Here is a 22,049-nt window from a genome sequence, read left to right on the forward strand (position 1 = left end):
TGGTAATCTCAACGGTTCAAATCACCTGGAGTCCGGAATTGATGGAAGCCACAGCAGTGAAGTCATGTGCTAGGCTACCGGTCATCAAGTTTATAGCACACTGATCCTTTCCAGTCAATATGACAAATACCAAACAAAAGGGAATCACATACACCCCTCCTACAAAGAAACGATTGCCTCAGCTGTATAAGCTCAAGGAAAAAACTACAACCAGAGGATCCAGGTCATCTTGGGTCAAAGATTCATGGGCTTGGAAAACAAAGTCGGTAACATCATCACCAACAAAATCTCCCTCGAAGCATAAATCTGGGTCCCCTCACTTGCTCTATGAAGGTGCTGACTTTGACTTTGACCAAGGTGACATCCCCCAGCCTAAATTTCCAAAATCTCAGGCAAGCAACAGTTATCTTCATTTCCCTAGTCTGACCGGACCATACAGAGTCAGAATGCATATCTCCGGCAATGGAAATGCAAGTTCAAGGACTACATAAATTCACTCATGATCAGAGAAGCCCCACCAGCCAACCGACTTTGCTCAGTCTGCAAGAAGGATGGGGTGTATAGATGTCATGGCTGTTTCAATGAGCCACTCTTTTGCACAGACTGTTGCAGAATTCAACATCAAAGACATCCATTCCATCGCATCAGTCAATGGACCGGATCATTTTTTCAAGAAACTTCACTCATTAAAGTTGGCCTGCACATTCACCTTTCTCACGACAGCACTCCATGTCCCAGCAGCACCGATGACTCATCAGACTTCTTTCAGTGGTCAGATACTGATGACAATATAGATGACGATTATCTGGAGGGACCTTTCATTCAACCAGTCAGAGACCCAGATCATCCGGCAATAACTGTAGTAGACAAGTCCGGCATTCACTCCCTTTCCATATGTTATTGCCAATGCCCCGGTGCTCTCAGCCGAGACATGCAGCTCTTTCAAGCAGGCTTGTTCCCGGCGTCTTTCACAAGACCAAAAACTGCATTCACATTTGCTGTCTTGGACGACTTTCTGTTAGACAACCTCGAGTGCAGTGTAGAGACTCGTGCCTCACATTGTGTGATATGGCAGTTTCCACTAGGGAGTACATGTCAGAAATTTCTAATTTTGGTTGGCATGCCTTAAAATGGATTGGAAGGCCTCAATTTACCGGCGGCATTACAATTCGCTTGGAAGGGAACCCGAAAATTTTGGAAGCCGCTTAGAAGCAATATAGAGGGTCTTGCAAGTGGGTCCCAAGACCGTTCCAATGCAAGGGCAAGATTTTGACCAATGCTCTATATACCCTAATTGGAATATCATTGGAAGCGACAAGTATCCTTCCAAGGTCTTGAAATTACGCAGTCTTTTATTTAATATAATAATAGCACTATTAATAATAATATTGTAAAATTGCTCCCAATTGCGTTCCAAGCGTTCCTCAATCACTCCCGTTTCGTTTTGAAATAATAATTCTGGTGGGGACAATTTTTGAGTTGGAGACAATACAAATATGATATCAGTCTTACTAACCTTGGACAAACGGATGGATGAGACCCGGAGAGGCAGTTGATGACCAAATCCCATTCCTAGCAGCGTGTTCAAGGAGACAGGAGTGGTTGGAGGCAGGCACGACGGCAGCACAACAAGTCCAAGGAGACGGGAGTGGTTGGAGGCAGGCATCAACGGCAGCATGACAAGTTCAAGGAGACGGGAGTGGTTGGAGGCAGGCATCAACGGCAGCACGACAAGTTCAAGGAGACGGGAGTGGTTGGAGGCAGGCGTCAACGGCAGCACAGCAAGTTCAAGGAGACGGGAGTGGTTGGAGGCAGGCGTCAACGGCAGCACGACAAGTTCAAGGAGACGGGAGTGGTTGGAGGCAGGCATCAACGGCAGCACGGCAAGTTCAAGGAGACGGGAGTGGTTGGAGGCAGGCGTCAACGGCAGCACGGCAAGTTCAAGGAGACAACGGGAGTGGAGGTTGGCAGGACATGAGACAGTCGACAACGACAAGACTTAATTTTGTTTATAGTTGAAATGATATGACAAGTTGAACGAAAGACTTCCAAGTCTTTCACATCAAATGTTTGTTGTTGTTGATTGTATTACTAATCCAACGACATCAAGAACAATCTAAGTACATCGACGAGTGACATGAGACGAAGAAAATCTATTATATTACTTAGTGGTCTTTGATCGGCCCCTTCGCACACCACTGCCACTGACTACTAATGATGAAACCTCAGGTTCAACATTGGCAGGAGCTTGATCTTCTGAAATGTTACTGTCAGCAGCTGCAGCCTTGCCCTTCCGCCTTGGCTTCGGCTTCGGCTTCGGCTTCTGAGCAGCAACAGGAGCTACAGGCTCTGCTTCAACATCCTCGTCGACTGCTGCAGGTGGTAGGTGCTCGGCCAAAGCTAGACCTTGCATGGCAGCAGAGATTGACTGGGGTCCGGGTGCAGAAGAAGATGCTTCGATGACAGGACCAACCAACGACGTCTGAATCATATTCAGTTCTGGTAGTTCCGCCCCAGTCTCCATTGCATGCTCAAACATTTCTTCCCAGCTGTCATGCGGACCACTCGTCAAGTCGCCTAGTAACATCGAGTCTGAATCAAGGAGAGTTGCGGCAGAAGAAGTGGAAAACAAGGAGTTGTTGAAAAAGGTGAAGACTCCGTCTGCCCAGGCACCTCCAGTCAACAGCGATTGTCGGTAGTAGTTATGGTAGTCTTTGTATGGTATGCGAGATTTGTCGCCAACTTCAACCAACTCTTTGTCACCGGAAAGGACAAATATAGCCTGAAACTCGTATTAAGTGTCAATATTGTGCAGCATAAGAGACAACACGTACGACAATGGCTGCTGCAGCAATGAGACCCGGTGTTACAGCACGTAGCTCCCATATTTTCGCCTTTGTTTTCGGAGTGGGAACTGCATTGGCAGCGAGCGACGACCGGCCAAAGAGTGACACTTTCAGAATCTATAAATGCTATTTAGTTAGTTCTATTTAGAGAGGGGAGGCAAGAACCTACATAAACAAGTTTTGCTGTTTTCAAAAACTGATCTCTGAGGAGATGGTCCGGACGAGGGAAAAGAATCGGCGCAAACTTCGTGTACTGGCCTTGGGGGTTAAGGAGCAGAGATTTGCAAGAAGGCTCTGTGTCCCGTGCATAACCGCATATAAAAAACTTGGCATCTAAGCCAAAAATGGCTGCCGCGCATGACTTGACATCTGAGAGCATTTCGGCACGAACATTATTGACGCCTTTCACAAACTGGACAGACTAAGTTTATCATCGAGCGCAATCAAAGATGGGAGGGCTTACATGGGAGCCAAAGTTTTTATGAGCCATCATATTATGGTCAGCTGGCGGTATGAATTGGAAAAGTTCAGCTTTAATGCCATCCTGGATGGATAGCGGTGAGAGCCATCGCTCCTTGCTTGAGAGGTCGATTCTGGGAGGTGGCTCACGCAAGGGGAAAATAGACGTTTCGACCCATAAGCAGTGGGTGATAGAGAACTTGCGTCCAAAATTTTTGATGCTGTCTTCCTTGGCGGCAAGGGCAAGATCTTTCTTTGTAAGCTTTGTCTTCCGACCTTTCGAAACGGTAGCCTCGAGTAAAGCAATCTTCTTCAATGATTCCTGGTACTTTCCACGCATGTCAAAAAGAAGTTTTTGCGCGATTTCAAGCGCCTGTTAGTAGATACGATTATTAGTTATTACTACAAACATTGTCTGTGTGTAGCAAAACGACAGTTACCTTGCGAAGATCTTGAGTTGACATGTTAGCGGTTGGGGCAGCAATGGTGTCGCGAATCCGCATCAAGTCTGCATCATCGTCCAAATCTGAGTCGCTAAGGCTATCAGTTCCATCTGAGTTGCGGGTGGAGTCACTGTCGACGTCATTGATTGCTTGAGTGAAGTCTTCGCCTTGGTTGCGCTGAATTGGAGGCATAGTATTAGTATTAGTGAAACAGTCAAGCAAACGTCGAGAACAGAAAACTGGAGTGTTAGTCAATCGCACGAGCTTTAAATTGACCCTAGCATGTGCTATTGGGGCGGCGACGACATGTCATGACATTAACTAACAAATTGATACGCACCTTAGACTCGTTGAATATATGTAATGATGCGCATTGATGGTTCTGATAAAGGTTGCAGCGTTGTTCAAACGAATATCAGAATGAGACCCTGTGGATGTAATAAGGCGGCAGCATCACATCAATATCACACGCACAAATTAAACAGAGCATCATCACGACTTACTTAAATACATAATGCATTGACAATAATTGTGTCATGTCCCCATGCAGAAAGCGGAGATGAACGATTGATAGTCTATTAAGTACCCCGAAGATTCCCGAGCATCAACAGGAGGCAATGGGAAGAGATTATTAGTAGGAGGCAGTGTAATAATAATGGAGCGTACATACCCAAAAAGCTGGCTCTCGATTAATGGCTGTAAAGCGGTTCAGTGTGGGCAGATAGGTGAGCCGTCGAACATGAGAAAATAATGAGCCGAAGATCTGGACAAGCAAAAAGATGCATAATGAGCTTAGCGCATATGCGATGAAATGGGGAAGCTTTACTTGGGAGTTAGAAGAAGAAGGAGGGTACTCTGAACAAGTAAAGAGATGCGTGATGAGCTGAGCACATAATGGCGAAATATGTGTGCCTTGAGTCGCTAGAATAGGACGAGAGTAGCGAAAGTCATGTATTGGAGTTTGGTGCAGTAGGTGATGGATACCAATGGCCATATGAAGGCATGGGGGCCAATGCGGCTGGAGGAGGCGGGAAGGGATTTGTGGTAGGTGGAGGGGTTGTCTTGGATGAGGAGGGAAGGATATAAGTGTTAAGACCATGCACAAAGGGTAGGACTGATTCCAAGGGGCTTGGCTTCAGCTCATGCGCTGCGCCCCTTACCCGAGTATGTGCCCTTAACTTCAGAATGAAGTCCGGAGAAAGTCCAGTGAAGTCCGAAGGATTTCCGGAGAAGCGTGGGAAACTTCGGAAGGACTTTCCGGACGAGTGCGAGAAACTTCCGGATGAGTGCGGGAAAGTTCCGGAGGAACTTCCGGAAATTACGATGGAGTTTCGTCCTGACGGGGATATGTGTAATGGCTACTCAGGACTTGTCCTGAGTAGAAGGAAACAGAGGAAAGGCTGCAAGGACAAAGTCCGAAGCAGAATAGGTCCGGAGGACCGCGGGAAAGTTCCGGAGGAACATCCGGAAACTCGGAGGAATGGAGGATCGGATGAGCGGAGGAGCGGAGGAGCGGAGGAGCGGAGGAGCGGAGGAGTGGAGGAGCGGAGGAGCGGAGCTCCGGCCTAGGGAATTCCTCCCTAGGCCTGAGATGGATGATTACTAAGTCGGAGGAATAGAACTGTTACGAGGACTCAGTGTGAAGACTAGTGCGAGGACTAATATGTGTATGATATTCAGACTGAGGAAATACAGGAGTATCTACTGGGGTTTATATACTAGAGGCAAGTCTGTGCAGATCAGTAAGCAGAGGGGTAAGGCTATGTACGAGCATGTGGAAATGTATTAGAAAATAAGACGGATCATAGGAAATGAACTCGGAGATGAAATGAGGTACGGAAAATGAGGAAGTCTAACTCAAGAAGGAACATACAAAGGGATAAGGCACGGAAGATAGACGCGGGTCGGATCCGGATGTCCGGAGATGAATGCGTGATAGGTCTGGGTCCGGAACGCAAGGAAGATAGACGTGGGTCAGATCCGGATGTTCGGAAGTCCGGAGACAGGTGATTACCATAAGGGGATGGGCGCTGATTTAAGGTTTGGGTTCGGACATGACAGATAGGTCGGATCCGGAGATCCGGAGATGTGGATATCAGATCTGGCATCCGGATATCAGATGCAGGAGTACAGGGATCCGGACGGATAGAGGATTGGGTCTGGAGACATGGACAGGAGGTCCGGAGGTCCGGATGAGGCGTGGGAACGTCGTCAGATGTTGGTCCGGAATGCGGGATATGACAATAAGTCAGGTAAGGTCCTTGACCTGCGAAATCTTTCTTGACCATGTCTTCGAACTCCCTAAGCGTTACCGAATCCACATTGAGTTCCCACTCCAGATACTGATACATCTTGCGCTCCATCTGATTGATTTCTCGCAATTGGAACATACCCTGGGCTACAATACTCCAGGATTTGTTGGAGTAAGTGTTGTCACAGATGACCTTGGATGCGAGCATGAAAGCAGATATGAAAAGACGGTGACCCGAAGATTCCCAAGCAGTGGGGAAGTGTGCTTTGAGAAGCTGGAAAGGTCATGGATTAAAGTTTGTCAGTGTGGTGAGACGCATATGCGATGAAATGGGGGAGCCTTACTTGAGAGTTAGAAGAGGAAGGAGGGTACTCTGGACAAGTTTAAAAGAGATAGGTAATGTCAATGAACCGTTATTACTAATGTAACTGTAGTGAATGTACAGTACGAAGAAACATGTCAGTATCCACAGTATCCACAAGAAAATAATCTCCATCATGAGCAAAATCTGGAACGAGAAGAGCACCACAAATGATGGAATGAAGCGTAATAAACTCAGATGAAGAAGCAGGCCGTGCGCGAAGTCGAGTTAGTCGCAGTTCTCGATCCATACACCGACGTGGGCCAATTAAGGCATCCATAGGTAGAACGAGCGCGAGATCTAAGGTACAGCTGCCAACAGTGTGCTTAAACATGCATAATATCTTCACAAATATATTTTTGTCGCGGCCGTCCTTGTCCAGTGTGCGTATTAGAGCGCAGTCACGCCGTTCTTTGCCATGGAAGCTTGGGTTGCATCGCAGGTAGTCAGTAGCTAGCTTCCAGTCAGCGGTAGACTCATAATGCACTTTCAAGTATCGATATTCATGGATCTTTCGACATACAAAGTCAGATTCGAGTAAAAGCGAGGAAAGTCAATTTACCTGGTCTTGTGCTGAAAGTTTCAACCACGTTGTTCCTTCCGGCAGCGGTATGTTGTGAGAGGGAAGGAAATGGTTGAGAAATGTTGCGAGTTTCTTCCGGAACTGGTGAAACGCACGAATGGACTTGTTTTCTTCCTCCACTTGCGAAAGGGTTGTTTGATTCTTGAGGGGTGAACCGATATGAAAATGTTCTTCAAATTTCTCATCATCCAAGTCCGTGTCCTCCAGTTCTTCCTGCGAAAGCATGAGTTTGCGTCGTTCCTCATCAAGGCACTCGATACGACTGCGAATAAATTCAGAGACGACACTCTTATGGTCGAGCTCAAGGATCTATGTTACACGAAATGAGTGGTATGGAGCGACTCATTGAGAGTTAGAATTAAAAAGCATGAACGTACCTGATCAGCAATATCCTTACGATTGGTCTGCCGTAGATACCACCGTTTGATCGGTCCATGTTGCTTCTCATTTGGTCGAGTGCTGAAGTTCCGAGCGGCACCTTTCACCATGATGTCATCGAATATATGCTTTCCAGAGTGAATCTTTGGAAAGTTCCAGTTCTTGATCGTGTCTGGATCAGTCTCCTCGACGATTTTGATGTAGTCCTGAGATATCAATGATAAGTGAATTAATACTAACGACAATTTGCAGAACTGCTATGACGTACCTCTAAGCGCTTCTGAAACTCTAACACCTCTGCCCTTCCCGCAGCAATCGTGCTTTCAGTCTGCACGTCAAGTGAAATATACATGTCGATATGTAGGTAGCTCGCTATACACCGTAGTAGTGCATAGCCAGCTTCATCCGCTGCGCGTGTGAGTATGTTCTGTGCGGCATACAAAACTTGCTATGAGAAGAGTAATTCGTTAACATGAGAACTGGTAGCCACGAAGTCATATCATACCCTGGAGATATCCCGAAGTTTGTTACCGTCGCTGTAAGTAATATTAGTAACCCGATCAAAGTGATTAAGATTGCGCCATCGCGGGAAGGTATCGAACCTGCGAGCAATTAAATAGGGTTGCTAACATGTAGTCTGAACAATTACAACTCACTGATCATCCAGTTTCTTCTCGTTGCTGCGTCCAAGGGCTGCAATGCGTTGTTTGAGCTCGCCGAAGAGATGTTTCCACTGACCCATATGATATACATGCAAATGGTCCTGTGAAATCGTGTCATGAGGATCAGAATTTGGGACTTTCCAGAAGACGTTCTGTAAGACATGATTAATGGGGGACAATAATTGGTACATTTGATTGCAAGTGCTGACCTTAATAGGCCGTAGGCCCTGTTTTTTGAGTGCGCTTTCTCCAGCTACACGGTCCCTAGTCCATAGCTCCACCAAAGCTTTCGTGTCATCAGATGATCGAGTCGGATAAGTGGAAGCGTTATCGTAGAGCTTGTCTGAAGGGACGAGGCAGATAGGACAGGGACAGTGACAATTGGTTCCCCGTATCAGTGCCATCACGCACCTAAGATTAGATTAGAAAACCATCAGAAAAAAGTATGAAACAACGTTACTGCTCCTCATAATCAGCCGATAAGAGCAAGATGAATGCATACAACCATCTCATGACACCGTCATAGCATGTATATGCATACCCTGCCTTGGCATAGATGATGATGGTTTCGAGCAGCTTGAAGAATGCCTTGTGCCATACGACACGTTTGAGATTGACATATGAGAGCTTTCCGTCTTCCTCAGAATCGTCAGGAACCTGCACAAAAGAACTGTTTCGCGCGAAACTCAGAACTAACACTAATTTCACTTACTATTGGTAGCCAGCCAACCATTCGCCCACCGCCAAGTCCATCCGTGTTCCTGATATTGACAGGCAAGTTTCCGCATCGCATGAAGACAGGGTAGGCTTTGACTGTACCGGCAGAAGATAGATGAGTTTTGTCCGCATACAATATAAATGCGAATGGGACGCCATTTTCAGGTAAAGACGACTGTGAATTCAATATATAAAGGGTATCACTTAGTAGAATCACAAATGAACAATAATACAAAAAATATAGCATACTTGAACGTTCCACCAACGGTCTCCAGTCCAAGGTTCATGTACAAAGCGCTCGTAACGCATCCCGTTGTGCTTGTACAATCGCTGTGCATCCCAAACAAAATGGGGTGCCAGTAGCGGGTCCTGTAGCAAGTCCAAGGCCCAGTCCCACAATGGCCGTGTGTATATGTTGTACTTGAGGTCCTCCCGCTTGTGCTCAACAGTAATGGTATGCTTCTCGAACTATCAAAGGAATGTCTAATACGACTGTAAAAAAAGAAAATCGTGTTCTTCTCTCACAGGTGACATTTGACTGGCAGCCCTGTCCCAGGCTTTTGAAACATCACCATGGGACTTGAACGTGAATTTCACTTGGCCGTCAGCAATTCTCCAGATGAGCCGCAACAGCTCATCTGTTTGATTCTTGTTCAAGGCAGCCTGGTGTGCGAGTTCGGCGAACTCAAAGTCCGCACGACAAGCAAAAGGCTGCCAGGGTTCGTTGTCGACAATAGGCGGCAGCTGATGCTCCTTGCGTCCAAAAGTGGAGAACGACTCTACAGAAGTCGCACGGCCGCTGTGTGGGTGGTATTCCGTCTTGAAAGTATCGAGATTAGGAGGAGCTGAAGGCATGATTGGGAGCGATGATAGGGTGGTACACGCGGGGATGCCCATGCTTGTATCTGATTCTGAACCTGTAATTAAGATTTCAGAAAGGGAGTGCATCACGAGTCAAAATAATACATACATTGACGTGCATCTGAATCTCTACTGATGCTCATTGCATCGGCAACATCTGAATTCCCTTCAGACAATGGACCTGCAGTGAAGTCGTCAGGCTGTTGATCTTGCTCAGGCGACGAGTTCTTTGTGCCATCCGGGACCATTCTCAAAGGGACCGACGGCGCTGCAGCAGCAACAACAGCAGAAGCCATTGTTTGCTCCTTACGATGCCGTCTTTTCTCTCGACGTGCTTCTAAAAATGATGCGAAAAGTATTATTAATTAGTACACTGATATCAACAAGACGATATGTCAATGAAGACAGAATTTAATCGACGCTTACCTTTCCTTTGCAGCTCCTCCTCTACTGCACGCGCTGCAAGTGCCGTGAAATCCTTGTCATCATTCTTCTTATCCCGTCTTCTCAGACACCCTTGTTCGTGAGATTTGATCCCGCGGGCCGAGTATGACTTGTTACAGTACTGACAATCCACTTGGTTGTTGGATGATGTTGAAGCAATATATTTACGTCCCCGGTTCGTCGTGTTTCAGTTGGGGGCCATGCCACAAGAGTAGTACAAATTAAAGATATACAGCCTAAGAGACGCAGCTAAAGATTCAAACACGATGATGGGAGGAGTCGGATCAATGAGAAGCAACGACGTCGACGAAAGATTATCATAATAATCTGACATAATGAATTGTGGTTGCAATTATCAATAATCACCCGGCACCATTAGAATCGCTTGTAAGTACTAAGAGCCTGCTTGCAAGTGAGTAAAATAAGTCACGCTCCCTGGGAATTTAGTTCCAATGTGGTCCAAATAGCGTCCCAATATGGAACGCTTGCAAGGCACCCCTGGAAATTTCCGACACATGGCACGAACTTGTAGCATCACTCTGCATGCTATCTGCAGCTATTCCTATATGAGGCGCAGCTTTCCTGCGCAACGCGCAACATGCACACACACTTCCCGCGCTTCACGACATATATGCGCGCGCACTTTCCCGCACTTGAGCGCCCCATAGCACCCGCCATCTGGAAGCATCCATCCACTGTCTACCAAGTTCTCTAGTGCGTGTATTTCCATTTGCCCTTATTTGCATATCATACCACCTTTATTCTTATCATGGACCCTTACTTACATATATCTTTACATACCTCACTCGGTAGCGCTTCGGCTCCGCATGACAGTGCTTAGGCGCCGTATATAAGCGCCAGCAGTACATAATATTACTCACCTAACTCACTTTCCACTTAACCTCCCACTTACCCACTTACTACCTAGCAGAATATAGTTGCAATCTATTCCTTGGCACCTCGCACTCACATCTCTGGTCTTGCATCATATCACCACTTAAGCAAACTCAATCTTACTCTCTCATTTCCGCTCACGCGCGTGCGCACTTCCCGCGCCTTGCGCGCACCTTCGCTTTCCCGCGCTTCACATCAGCCAACCAGCAGCGCCTACTTCTAGATCCTTGCTGCACTCGCTTCCCCTTTAGGGTCGAATGCACTTGTCGTCTCAAGTATAGCAGACTAGGCAACGCGTGACCTCACAACATTTATAGATACAGTCAGGAGCATCATTTGTTCCTCTCACACACCGGCAGTTTGTGAATTTTCCTACAAGCTAGACTGAAATCAAAATGGGATTGATAAATAAAGGATTTTCAGTTTAAATTTCGACATCGACACAACAACACATTTTGATGCATGATGAATTGACAGAGAAAGTAACACATTTTGACAAAACTTTTAAGTCCTGTCCAAATAGACAAGAATATTGGAAGTTTTCCGCTTAGGAAAATGAAAATGCAGATTACGAAATGTTGTAATCCAATTATATCCATTGGTAAATGGAAAATTTGAGCGCAGAAAATATTCTGTAAAGTATTATATAATGGCCAGCATTCTCATTCCGGTTAAAATTTTAAATTTTCCCGATGGTAAAATGTGATACAGAAAATGTGAAGTTTTCTGCATGGTAAAATGACATGGGCACTGGCTGTGCATTCAGCGGGCATTCATCGGGCGTTCATGAGGGATTCGTCGGGCATTTGGTACACGGAAGAGCGCAACAGAGAATCAAGTGTTTATTGGTAAATGATATGGTATGGTATAGTATGGGTATGGTACGATAATGGTCACGTAGTCGTGCATACCTGTTCTACAAGACAGATTTGATTGAAACGCAGATTAATAGAAGTCGAAGGAGCGATTACAATATCCACAGTGTTCTTCTTAAGGTTACACTTAGCTACATTACAAATGGAACCGCGATGACTCCCGTCCAGAACAAGGCACTGTTGGTTTTTTTTGTGGGGAGGGGCTGGGCTCAGATCTGTGACGGGTATATGATAGTGCTGAATCACGGCGCCTGCACTGTTCGATGAGCAAAACACTGCAACACAACCATCGGGAGCAGGTCCATTCAGACCGAGGAAGGGATCAGGACAGGCTGTCGATACAAACCGGTTGTGTAGCCTGCCTCCCATGAAGGAGGGTAAGACTTTTAACATCATGTGATGTGTGTTGAGCTTGGAAGAAAATTCCTTCTTCATCAGCCAAGCTAGCGGGCCTAGGACGAAATCAGGTGAATGTTATAATGCCTTCGTAGAGAGACTCACCCTCTTTGAGTTTCTCTGTTCGAGCATCAATGCTATCTAGTGTATCGTCGGCGTTGACAGTCCAGGGGTTGGATTCGGTAGTCAAAGAGTTGGGATTGACACCGGGCAAAGGATTACCGGTCTGATCATCGGGGCTGGAGGTCCAGGCAGTCCACATGGATGTTGACGTGCTGGTGCCTGTGATGGCAACCGATGAAGGAACCTTTTCGGGTGGGGGTGTGACACTTCGAGGTTGTGCGGCCAAATACGATCTTCTCCGCATTTCGCAGAAAGACAACATGTCTGTTCCTTCGAGTATCGATCCATTTAACCTCATTCTGTACCTAAATACATATAAGCAATTGATCCACCATGAAATGTGCGTGCCGCTTACCTGGTTGCAACGTCCTTGAGTTCGATCTTGATGCGCTGCTGCCCATGCACGGCAACGGTGCAAGTCTCAGAGGTGACACTGTACAGTGTGGCTCGGTAGCCCTTATGGTCGCCTCCAATGATAAATACCTCTTGACCGATTTCCTTTTTGAAAGAATCAAAGTTGGTGTTGCGTACTTTTGCCACAAATGAGATGGGAACGTCAACCTAGAAAAAGTCAGATATGCGTAGGTTGAGGAAAATATTACTAATGAGCGAATGGTCAATGTCAGAGAGTAGGGTCAAGCGAGCTTTTGGAAAGTCGACGCTTCGAACAACCCCTTTCATCAGATACTCTGGCCCACAAACCACTCTTACAACATCTCCAGGTTTCACATCGTAACCCCTGTCTTTTGTGTACTGCAATGTCTGGAGGTGGGGGAGGTGGGTCCGCCGAATGAATGAAATGGGAACTGGAATGTTCAATGTTCCATCCTGGAACCACAGACTGTCTGCTCCTTTGGGCAGCCAACGCACAATGCCACACTTCCCTATGTGCTCCCCAATAAGCACTTCTATGTAATCCCCCATTTGGATGGATTCAACATCGGGAGGAGGCTTAAAAAGTTGCTGCGTTGGTAGTTGTGCTTGCAATGTGTGGCTCAGAGGGCGGCGGTCTAGATAGTACTTTGAAACTTTCACCTACAGGTTGTGTTAGATGATTTTGCAAAATGCTGAAGTGGAAAGAGACACTCGCCTCTTCCTTCAAGACGTCTTGACAAAGACAAAATACATCATTTACCATCTGAATAATGTGGCCTTCCACACCCAAGTATGGGTCTGCTACAACTCGAACCATGTCACCAATCCGAAACACGCGCTCTATGTCCTGCAGTCGAAGCTCTACTTCCTTTCGCTGTCCACTCAAGCTCAATTCCAAGGTGGCAGAACCAGCAGGATGGTTGGTTGAGGTGACCTTCCCGATTTCTGAACTAAGATCTCCTTGAACAATTTTGGCGCAGTCGCCTACATGCAAGAACTGCATCGAAAACGCAACCACAGTTCTCTTGAGGAATGATTGTTCCCACCCGGATTGTAAATGGAGCTGAATGTCGTCAGCATGGGGACATACAACATGTTCTAGGTGATCGCGGTGGAAGCTGTGAAGTAGGAGGCCCATATAATACCTTTCTCCTTTGTATTCGCATCCTACATTTTTCTCGCCATGAGTGATGTTGGAAACTGTGTTCCCGTTCGGAAGACGGGATAGGTCAAGTAGGGATCGAGATCTTGGAGGCATGGAGTATGGGAAATCCCGTGGCGGAACCAAGACCGCAATGAAATCATTCGGTAGATTGGAATCGAAGACTTGGGCTATGTCGCCCTTATACTTGCCATGCTTGATCCTCACCCACGCCGGGCTGGGAAGCTTGCAGTAAGAACGCTCGACCTCTTCACATTCCTCATCCGATATACGAACATATTGCTTGACGGCGAGGTAGAGTGAGGAAGGAAGCGAGTCTGCGATTGTTTTAGGGCTGTCTGCAACCATGTAAAGCTGACCAGGTATCCAAGCTGACACCTTAACGATGAAATGTTTCTTCCGAAGGTGTGTAGCAATATAATCTGTAACACTTCCTGTGATCGATGAGTGAAGAATGAGTGAAGAACGTCATTAAATTGATAGAAAAACTTACGGTGGACATGAAGAAGATACATCCTCCCGCCCTGCAGCTCAGTTGAACTTCTCGAAGGGATCAAGTCAGATATCGAGGAGGGAATATTCTGGTGATCTTGTGATGAGCTACGCTGTGTCGTCTCGAATCTATGCATGATGTTATTGATGGCCGTGGCAAACCTAGCGGCCAATGATAATCCTGGCAAGGATGTAACCTTCCACGGCCCAGAGGGGCCGTTATGGTCGTGGTCATCCTCCTCCTCGTCATCATCCTCCCCCTCCTCTGCGGCCAGATCGAGGTAGGGATTTTTTAACTAGAGATTCATTAGCATAAGAGGGTATCAGAGTCATCCTATTTTGCTTACTTTGGCTGGTCTATGCAAACTTTGGACGCGCGCACTGGACGGTCCGTCGGCCACGGAAGAATCACTGGAAGCAGACACCGAGGGTATGTGCTTTGCCTTCACAGCACAAAGATTTCTCAAAGCGAGGTTGTCATCGCCGTCACCGGAAAATAGTGCATCTCGGGATTCCTTCCAATCGTCCTCAGAATATCGATTGCTGAGGTACAATGAAAGGGCTTCTTCCATCTGAGCATACATCATGTCCGTCATAAGGAACTGCTCCAAAATTGCCCATGCATGCTTATCCGCCAGTGGTGCTGTCAGATTCCCTGTGATTGCTCATGGATAACGATATCAGGAACATCATATTGCTACTTACCGTCATTAATTTTGATGCCCTTTGGAGTGGGTGCATTGTCATTAGATGCGGCACGCTTGGACATGATTTCTATAGTCTAGAGTTCAGCGTTATCACAAGTAAACTTAGAACACTACACACTTTATTCACTTATTTAGTAGTCTACACAAAGTCTGTCATATCGAGGTGATAGTAGTGGAAAGAAAACCATGAAGGCGCGAGATCAGTATCTATAGTGAATGGCTAGAGCAGCAGGTGTGGTTGAGATTGTGGACGGTGAACGGTGGACACCGCAAATTGTCTATTGTGTTGAAGGTATTGCAGACCATAGCGCTGTTTTTTGTCTTTAATTGTCAAGTCCTGGCAGCCCACTACTACTAGTAAATAGCATAATGAGTGGGTGGATGTATACAGTGACTCACACCTCCGCACTACACTTCTACACTACACTACGTATTCACATTACAGGAATCGGAAAAAAGACCATTTTGGAAACACGCAGCCATAAATACAGAATGACTTACATATTAAAACTCAGTTGGCAATGCCGATTCGGCAGAACTTTCCAGATTGTCGAGTGGGCGCAAAGTGGGTGCCTCAGTAATATTTCTGGTGGAGTTTGATTATGTAGTCATTCAGTATATAGGTAGTGCCTGTTCAACAATCTGGTTTCCTTTCGGACTCTCACTACTGCAAGTGTTCATTACATACTGTACCGCATAGATTAGATTACGATGTAAGACTTAAGAATTTGATTTGGAATGCAACTTAGAGTGATTCATTCGATGAAAGCTGCCTGTTCCATGCGGTGTGTGTCCCCAGGCGGGTCACACTTTCGGAACACTCAATTCGGATGTAAGTGTGCACTCTGATCTACATGACATAAAGTAATTCACGCCTTAAGTCCAAATTGTACAAAATAATACATCTCTTCGAATCTCCAGTACCCATGGTGAGTACTTAAATAAATTCAAGATCAATTTCCGAGGAGAATGACGTCATGTAGCATATCTTGCGGCTTTACAAGCTTCGCTTGTCCATGTCTATGTCTCCTATCTGTTCCAGAGCTTTGCGCTCTCTCAAGTTCTTCACCCCTCAGTGACTCAATATATTGTTCTACCAAGGAGCGGATGTTAGTATTCGTTAGGTCAGCCGTTTCAGCCCCCAATTTTGAATACTCTCGCCAGGCATTTCCCAGCAATGTAATCCCCGACGAATGTTCAATCAACTGCATTCTAATGAGTCAGTGCGTGTTTTGCATCACATACATTTATCACGTACCATATTACTAACATATGCTATTATCGCCATTGCGATAGCTAGCTGGATTATTCCCCATACGAAATTCTTGACCTCTGACCCCAGAGGACGGTCGCTTGGTGATGTCGCACATTTGCGACACCAGATGGAGATGGTCGGTTCTGCATCGTTGGTAGATGTTGCTCCAAAAATCAGGCTGTGTTGTGGACTGTCGTACGTCTTATACTTGGTCAAATTCACGTTCATTTGATCAATGAAATAACTTACCGTTACAGTTTGGACTCACCCCCTGTCTGCGTGTTGCAATACTTGCTTAAGGGCACCGTCATTCTTGTCGAAAATCTGAATAGTTCCTGTGTCGCTACCTCCAACAACAAGGGTAGCCCGGTCCCCAAAAACAACCTGTTTTGGGAATGTCTTCACTGGATTGGTATTGTAGGTACAGATGCAGGCTCCATCTTCCAAACGATGTAGGCTGAATCCGTTAACCACGTTGTCGATTAGGAATAGTGTTTGAGGGGCGTCCACAGCAGCATGCCCGCTTTGGTAAATTGGTGAGTAGATTTGACTTGTTCGATGCCAACACTCACATCATAGGTCCAGCCTTGTTTGTACCGACAATAGTACCGTCTGAGCCTCGAAGTGTATGTCTAAAAAACATTATTGAACTCATTGATAATATGTATGCATGTGCACCTACATTTCGCTGTCATACATCCCAAATACTAACAGGTTTCTACTTGCCGTTCGTTTGAATTGGACAGTGCACGGGATCGTGGTGGACAGCTCAACACTGAAGATCGGTATCAATGGTCCTTTGGAGTCAAATGCCCATACTTGAACCCATCTGTTGCGTGTTACGCTTGCAATGCGAGTTTCATCGCCGGTGTGGTTATATGTAAGACACATGATCTCTTTACCTGTCCCAATTCGTCTTGATACTTTTGCGTGGAAGTCCTTCGAGTCTTCCCCTTGCTGTTGCCAAATGCTTATGAAACCCAGCCCTGTGCCATAGCATAGTGTCTCGCGTGTTGCTTCTTGCCGAGTTATCCAGCATGCACAGGTCACCGGATCTGCTGGATTTTGGATGGCTGGGGTTTGACATGGAGCTGGGAGCTGCACTCGTCGTTTGAGTCCCAGCTCCTCATGCCGTCTGAGCCTGTACTCAGGTGAGTATGTAAAATGACATTCTGAATATTCCACTTACCCCCGCTTGCCAACATGTTTCCATTGCGAGAGACTGCTAGGCAATTGATGGCATTCTTGTGTCCGATGAGGCGCCCTTCAAGCCGATATTCTTTGCAGCCGTTGGTGGATAGAAAAAGCATCAGTAGTTATAAACGCCAAGACTGAGTTGAACACTTTTATAAGGTGGTATACAATAAGACGACAACGCCATTACCAGGCAACCCTGGGCGGGCGCTGGGTTCCGATCTAGGCCCGGATTGCCGTCATCCATTAAATATCTTCCTGGCTCTGTTCAGTTCCAAAGTCAGTCATGCCTCAATTTTCTACTCCCGTCACCCCTTTTCATGAATCTGAAGGTCCTCCCCAGGCCCTTCCATTACTGACATATCATATGGAGATGTTTTGTCATACATTATCGCTCGTCTTGTTATCTCCACAAGAAGAGATAGCCTTCTCTACCCTTCCACTGAGGGGACGCAGTCCTACTCCTTCACGCATCTTCACGATCATGTCTCATGGAATCACACCCATCCCTCCTCCCACACCTACTCCCAAAGTCATCAAATTAGTCTCCTTCTCGCCAGAACAGTTCACACAGAACAGCGAGTCTGAGAAGGTGTCAACATATTCCTCCTTGTCCTCCATAGATTCCAAGGACTCCAAGATCCCCAAACCGGAGGGTGAGGCTGGGCGTCCTGGCTGTGGTGGGTACAACTTGGAAAAGGTGCTTAACTGGGATGCTGAGCGCTTCAAGAATCTCAAAGTGGGATTGCGCTTATCATTTTTTTTTTCATCCTCACATAACATTAGGAATACGTTCACCAGTCTATCGAGAAGCATTGTCACGTTGGCAAAAGCAAGAAACTTCAAGCTCCGGCTGCTTTGCTTCAGGTTTATAAAGAGGTATCTCTGCGGTTGCTATGGCTGCTTGATATTAACTTCTTTTCAAGGCTCTAGGCCATTTTCCAGAACTGGCTGATTATCATGGGAGTTGGCCAGTCGGGGATATGATTCAGATGCAACTAAAAAATACTTGTGCCAAGGCGCGACACAAAGGTTCTCGTAAATTTCAATAGACCCCATCATTTCGGAAGCAGTTGGGAAGCAGTAGTCGAACGTATCAGAAGCAGTCATGATAAGAACTTATTGTCTGTTTTGTTCGGTTGGTTTTGCTTGTATGTACTCGGGAATGAATTAAGGTGACAACCAACATTTTCGCACTCAGTTACACAACCAGGTAAGTCGTCCTCAGATAAGTTGTGAATTGCAGAATAATTTCTTGCATCAAGATGTCTCGTCTAATGTCCTTCTTCTCTTCGGACGATCCGGTCCCTGAAGCTATTGAGTCACACCCTCTCAACGAGCTTCCTCCGACCACAGCCCATATGTACCCACCTGCGAGTGGTACATTGGCTAGTGTAGATCACGATGACTGTCGTCCCTCAGCAATAACTCACATGTACCCACCGCAGCCAGTCATTTCCTCCAGCAAGGAGTGTCCGATGTAGTTAGATAATCCTTGGCAGTCTGTCTGTAGGGTGAGAGATGACGACAAGCAGTGGGTGAGGAACATCCAATTCGGCTCCTTGTGTCAACTAACGAATAACGAATATTTAGCCGAATAAAGTCTTTCTCAAGGAAGTCGATCAGTCGTTCAAGCTGTGTGAAGATGTGCGCGAGCTACATTTTAGCAACCATAATCTTCTACTCCGGAAATGCAACACGCAGGTGCATGTAGTCTCACATCCCTCACGTTCACACTTAACTTGCTTCAGGTCACCTCGAATGTTCACGAATCAGATATGCAGTTGGCCATTGCACAGTATCAGCAACAGAACCAATCTCTTCAGCGTGACAATGCTAATGCCCTCGCCTCCTTGGACCAGAACCATCGTAAAGAAGTAGCAGAGCTTCAGGTAGGATTCTTTCACCGCCATATCAGCATTCTGACTTGCATTAACAGAACAATATGGCACTTGGTCTTCATAAAGCCCAAAACGAGGGCCGCGCTGAAATAGAACACTTATTGGTGGAGAAAGAGGTTCAATTTGAACGCGAAATGCATTTAGCAAGAGATAGGTTTTTGGCCGACAATGAAGCTGAATTAACCCGCTTGGATGCCAAGTATAGTTCCAAGATTAATTCGTTGGATGTACGTATTGACACACTGGTATGCAGAGTTCTCATGAATTCACAGAGTCAAATTCGACATGCCAACACTGCATCACCCGCGTCAACACCTGCCTGGTGGCATCTTGTGGGCAAAAAACCTGTGGCTACATGTACCAACATCATTGGATTTTCACCAGTAAGTTGACGGGTCTCACATTCATTCTGTCTCCTGATACCGCACATCATAGATTTCTGATTCCAGTTCAGAATCTGATGCAGATGAGGAACTCCAGATGGATAGTAGTATGCCCCTGACTTCACTCTTAGGAGACATCCCGATCGGGAACGCGACTGTCGGCATGCTTGCTGAGGCACTCGCAAAGGTTCTTCAGAATTCTCAAACAACGTCTCCCCGGGGACCTCGCTCAGGACGCAAACAGCCTAAACCCCCCGTCAAAAGTTTTACTGATACCCAGCACCGGGATAACAAGGTCTGTGATTATTTAAAGCAAATGATTCTGCTCACGGAAACAATGTCAGGCAAATGTCCGAGAATTGTTCAAAATTGCATTCCACGCCACAAAAGACGAAGAGTATATGCTTCATGTGCTGGCGTCGCGCGAAGCCATATTGTCTTTCACACATGGAATAAGCACAGGTCCTGACCCACTTGCAATGCAATGGGATATGGCGACTACATACAGGTCCGAGTGGAACCAAAAAGTCATTGACTTACTCTGCACCCAGTATACAACTTTGCAAGCGATCAACCAATGGTCTAGGCGATCTCCTCAATCAATCAAAGATGATATCATAACGAAATTCAGTCAATGCCGCAGGTGTTGGAGAAAGGCTCAGCCTCTCAGCCTCAGCGACGGTACTCGCGAGACCATGCAACAAGTGGGAGATCGACTCGTGGATCAGACGAATGAGCGACTGTGGCTCGCTAGGGTCATCACTCACAGGGCGACGGTCAGTTACTTTGTTTCTTTCAGAGAAGAGTATTGAACTATGCACTAGAAGTTTGAAACTCGAAAAAAAGTCATGTTGACGCTACTGAGTGATAGGAATGCGACAGGGAAGGATGATAAGGCTGTGTGGGTGTATCTACAATCTATTGTGGTCTTGGCAAAGATGGCATGAGCTCTGACGAGAGTGAGCACAAAGATGGAGATCTTCAGGTCTTTCATCAGAAGAGTATGCCATGGAGGGCAGATTTCAGTCACGAGATGCAGATTATTGACCAACAGCGTTTGACGGGTGCCTCGATCTTCACTCCCCGCGGAAACAAGCCTGCAAAGCGTCTTCGCAACACTCATCGGGAGTCTTCTTGCATAGCAATCGAAGGCCTGCCAAGAACATTCTATAATCCTTCCTGGTTGGCTGACCAACGTCTGTCATTCACAGTATCTAAGAAGAAGTCCCAGAAGATGGAGATTATTGTTGCTCGCTAGTAGATTTTCAATTTGATAAAGTAGCCCAGACATTTTGATGCCATGTATGTACTAGTATTGTTGACAAATTGTCCGGTGACGTCTACTGAACTGCAGATGACTGTGCCAGCAGGACTAGAGGCAAACCAACAATTGTGAATAGGGAGGCTTGATCTACCAGGCGCAGTCAGAGAGTCCGTTGTGTAAGTGGTCATCCATTGATTTTTGGTTCTAACTAACGATTCTGCAGTTGACACTGGTGTATGTAATGTACATTCAAGTTTCGTATGTATACATTCTTATGCAGTTGGGTATCCTCCTGGCATTCTAGCAGGCAGTGCACCTGACTTACATTTTACTTTTAGCGGCTCTGGAACTGCTTTGAATGAAAATAGTCCGTGTGGTTCTGATTGCGCGCCGAGGACTGTTCCAAGTGAGAACGGTCCACGTTTCATGCCGTTAAAAATGCATTGTGCGGCAGGTGGGATGAAATTATCATTGTTTGTTGGAAGCTTCTAATAGAGTTCATCAGTAGAGTTACTGGAAACTGAAAGACCATCTTACGTGTCTGTCGTCGTTTTTGGAGTTCTCGGCTTTCGAGACATGCCTGCGCATAATCTCATCCACCTCTATGTTCAATACTGCTCCCTCAAGTGCTGCATAGATCCTCTCGCGTAAAAGGTCAGTAGTAGGATGGTCCCCTTTGCAATTGCAATCAATACACTTGTTTACCACCTTCTCTAGGTTGCGAACAATTTTTCTTCTATTTGGAGATAGTCGCCCCATATGGTGACTGGCATCAGGGGCTATCAAGTTCGCTACCAGGAACGTGCTTCTAACCTTTGAGGCTGTAAGGTCAGTCCTAGAGCCTAGCTACATAACAATATTGCGAACCTTATCGTCTGCCAGATCAATGTTCAGCATTGAGACGTCTTGCCGACTTCCCATTGTCCCGTCGAGTACAGGGGCTTCGTCGATCAACATAGCGGATCCCATCCACTAAAGCTATGAATGTCCATTTCAGTCACTGCTGGCCACGGCCTTGACATA

At 46.3% G+C, this 22,049-nt stretch overlaps 9 protein-coding genes across 9 annotated transcripts; 4 read left to right on the forward strand and 5 right to left on the reverse strand.

The window, feature by feature from the left end:
• Positions 1-619: 619 nt before the first annotated feature.
• Positions 620-1,060, forward strand: HD556DRAFT_1220263 (uncharacterized protein; the record flags this gene model as incomplete). The annotated part of the gene is made up of 1 exon (XM_041296782.1): positions 620-1,060. A coding segment is annotated over one exon (441 nt), but the record flags the coding sequence as incomplete, so codon positions are not given.
• A 616-nt stretch (positions 1,061-1,676) lies between these two features.
• HD556DRAFT_1306593 (uncharacterized protein) lies at positions 1,677-2,003 on the forward strand (the record flags this gene model as incomplete). The annotated part of the gene is made up of 1 exon (XM_041299932.1): positions 1,677-2,003. One exon carries the CDS (start codon positions 1,677-1,679, stop codon positions 2,001-2,003), a length of 327 nt encoding a protein of 108 aa, XP_041162564.1.
• A 158-nt stretch (positions 2,004-2,161) lies between these two features.
• Positions 2,162-3,940, reverse strand: HD556DRAFT_1306594 (uncharacterized protein; the record flags this gene model as incomplete). The annotated part of the gene is made up of 5 exons (XM_041299933.1): positions 2,162-2,782; positions 2,835-2,963; positions 3,016-3,258; positions 3,310-3,678; positions 3,746-3,940. The coding sequence occupies 5 exons, from the start codon at positions 3,938-3,940 to the stop codon at positions 2,162-2,164; spliced, it is 1,557 nt and encodes a 518-aa protein (XP_041162565.1).
• Positions 3,941-6,418: 2,478 nt separating this feature from the next.
• Positions 6,419-9,555, reverse strand: HD556DRAFT_1233350 (uncharacterized protein; the record flags this gene model as incomplete). The annotated part of the gene is made up of 11 exons (XM_041297587.1): positions 6,419-6,871; positions 6,923-7,252; positions 7,321-7,506; positions 7,590-7,769; positions 7,827-7,923; positions 7,978-8,135; positions 8,193-8,394; positions 8,444-8,640; positions 8,696-8,875; positions 8,950-9,168; positions 9,226-9,555. The coding sequence occupies 11 exons, from the start codon at positions 9,553-9,555 to the stop codon at positions 6,419-6,421; spliced, it is 2,532 nt and encodes an 843-aa protein (XP_041162566.1).
• Positions 9,556-11,792: 2,237 nt separating this feature from the next.
• HD556DRAFT_1441016 (uncharacterized protein) lies at positions 11,793-15,091 on the reverse strand (the record flags this gene model as incomplete). Its single annotated transcript, XM_041306209.1, has 8 exons — positions 11,793-12,226; positions 12,276-12,598; positions 12,649-12,854; positions 13,005-13,273; positions 13,329-14,264; positions 14,324-14,618; positions 14,670-14,977; positions 15,028-15,091. 8 exons carry the CDS (start codon positions 15,089-15,091, stop codon positions 11,793-11,795), a joined length of 2,835 nt encoding a protein of 944 aa, XP_041162567.1.
• A 1,457-nt stretch (positions 15,092-16,548) lies between these two features.
• On the reverse strand, positions 16,549-17,594 carry HD556DRAFT_1233442 (WD40-repeat-containing domain protein; the record flags this gene model as incomplete). Its single annotated transcript, XM_041297592.1, has 4 exons — positions 16,549-16,807; positions 16,857-16,916; positions 16,967-17,375; positions 17,432-17,594. The coding sequence occupies 4 exons, from the start codon at positions 17,592-17,594 to the stop codon at positions 16,549-16,551; spliced, it is 891 nt and encodes a 296-aa protein (XP_041162568.1).
• Positions 17,595-17,764: 170 nt separating this feature from the next.
• Positions 17,765-18,411, forward strand: HD556DRAFT_1441018 (uncharacterized protein; the record flags this gene model as incomplete). The annotated part of the gene is made up of 2 exons (XM_041306210.1): positions 17,765-18,217; positions 18,265-18,411. 2 exons carry the CDS (start codon positions 17,765-17,767, stop codon positions 18,409-18,411), a joined length of 600 nt encoding a protein of 199 aa, XP_041162569.1.
• A 332-nt stretch (positions 18,412-18,743) lies between these two features.
• On the forward strand, positions 18,744-21,020 carry HD556DRAFT_1441019 (uncharacterized protein; the record flags this gene model as incomplete). Its single annotated transcript, XM_041306211.1, has 10 exons — positions 18,744-18,929; positions 18,981-19,016; positions 19,072-19,182; positions 19,230-19,370; positions 19,418-19,606; positions 19,652-19,762; positions 19,815-20,057; positions 20,107-20,538; positions 20,587-20,688; positions 20,748-21,020. The coding sequence occupies 10 exons, from the start codon at positions 18,744-18,746 to the stop codon at positions 21,018-21,020; spliced, it is 1,824 nt and encodes a 607-aa protein (XP_041162570.1).
• Positions 21,021-21,102: 82 nt separating this feature from the next.
• Positions 21,103-21,983, reverse strand: HD556DRAFT_1306599 (uncharacterized protein; the record flags this gene model as incomplete). The annotated part of the gene is made up of 4 exons (XM_041299934.1): positions 21,103-21,173; positions 21,352-21,514; positions 21,564-21,872; positions 21,894-21,983. 4 exons carry the CDS (start codon positions 21,981-21,983, stop codon positions 21,103-21,105), a joined length of 633 nt encoding a protein of 210 aa, XP_041162571.1.
• Positions 21,984-22,049: the final 66 nt, after the last annotated feature.

Source organism: Suillus plorans (assembly GCF_016647745.1).
Source record: "Suillus plorans strain S12 chromosome Unknown HD556scaffold_16, whole genome shotgun sequence".
Taxonomy (NCBI): Eukaryota; Fungi; Basidiomycota; class Agaricomycetes; order Boletales; family Suillaceae; genus Suillus; species Suillus plorans.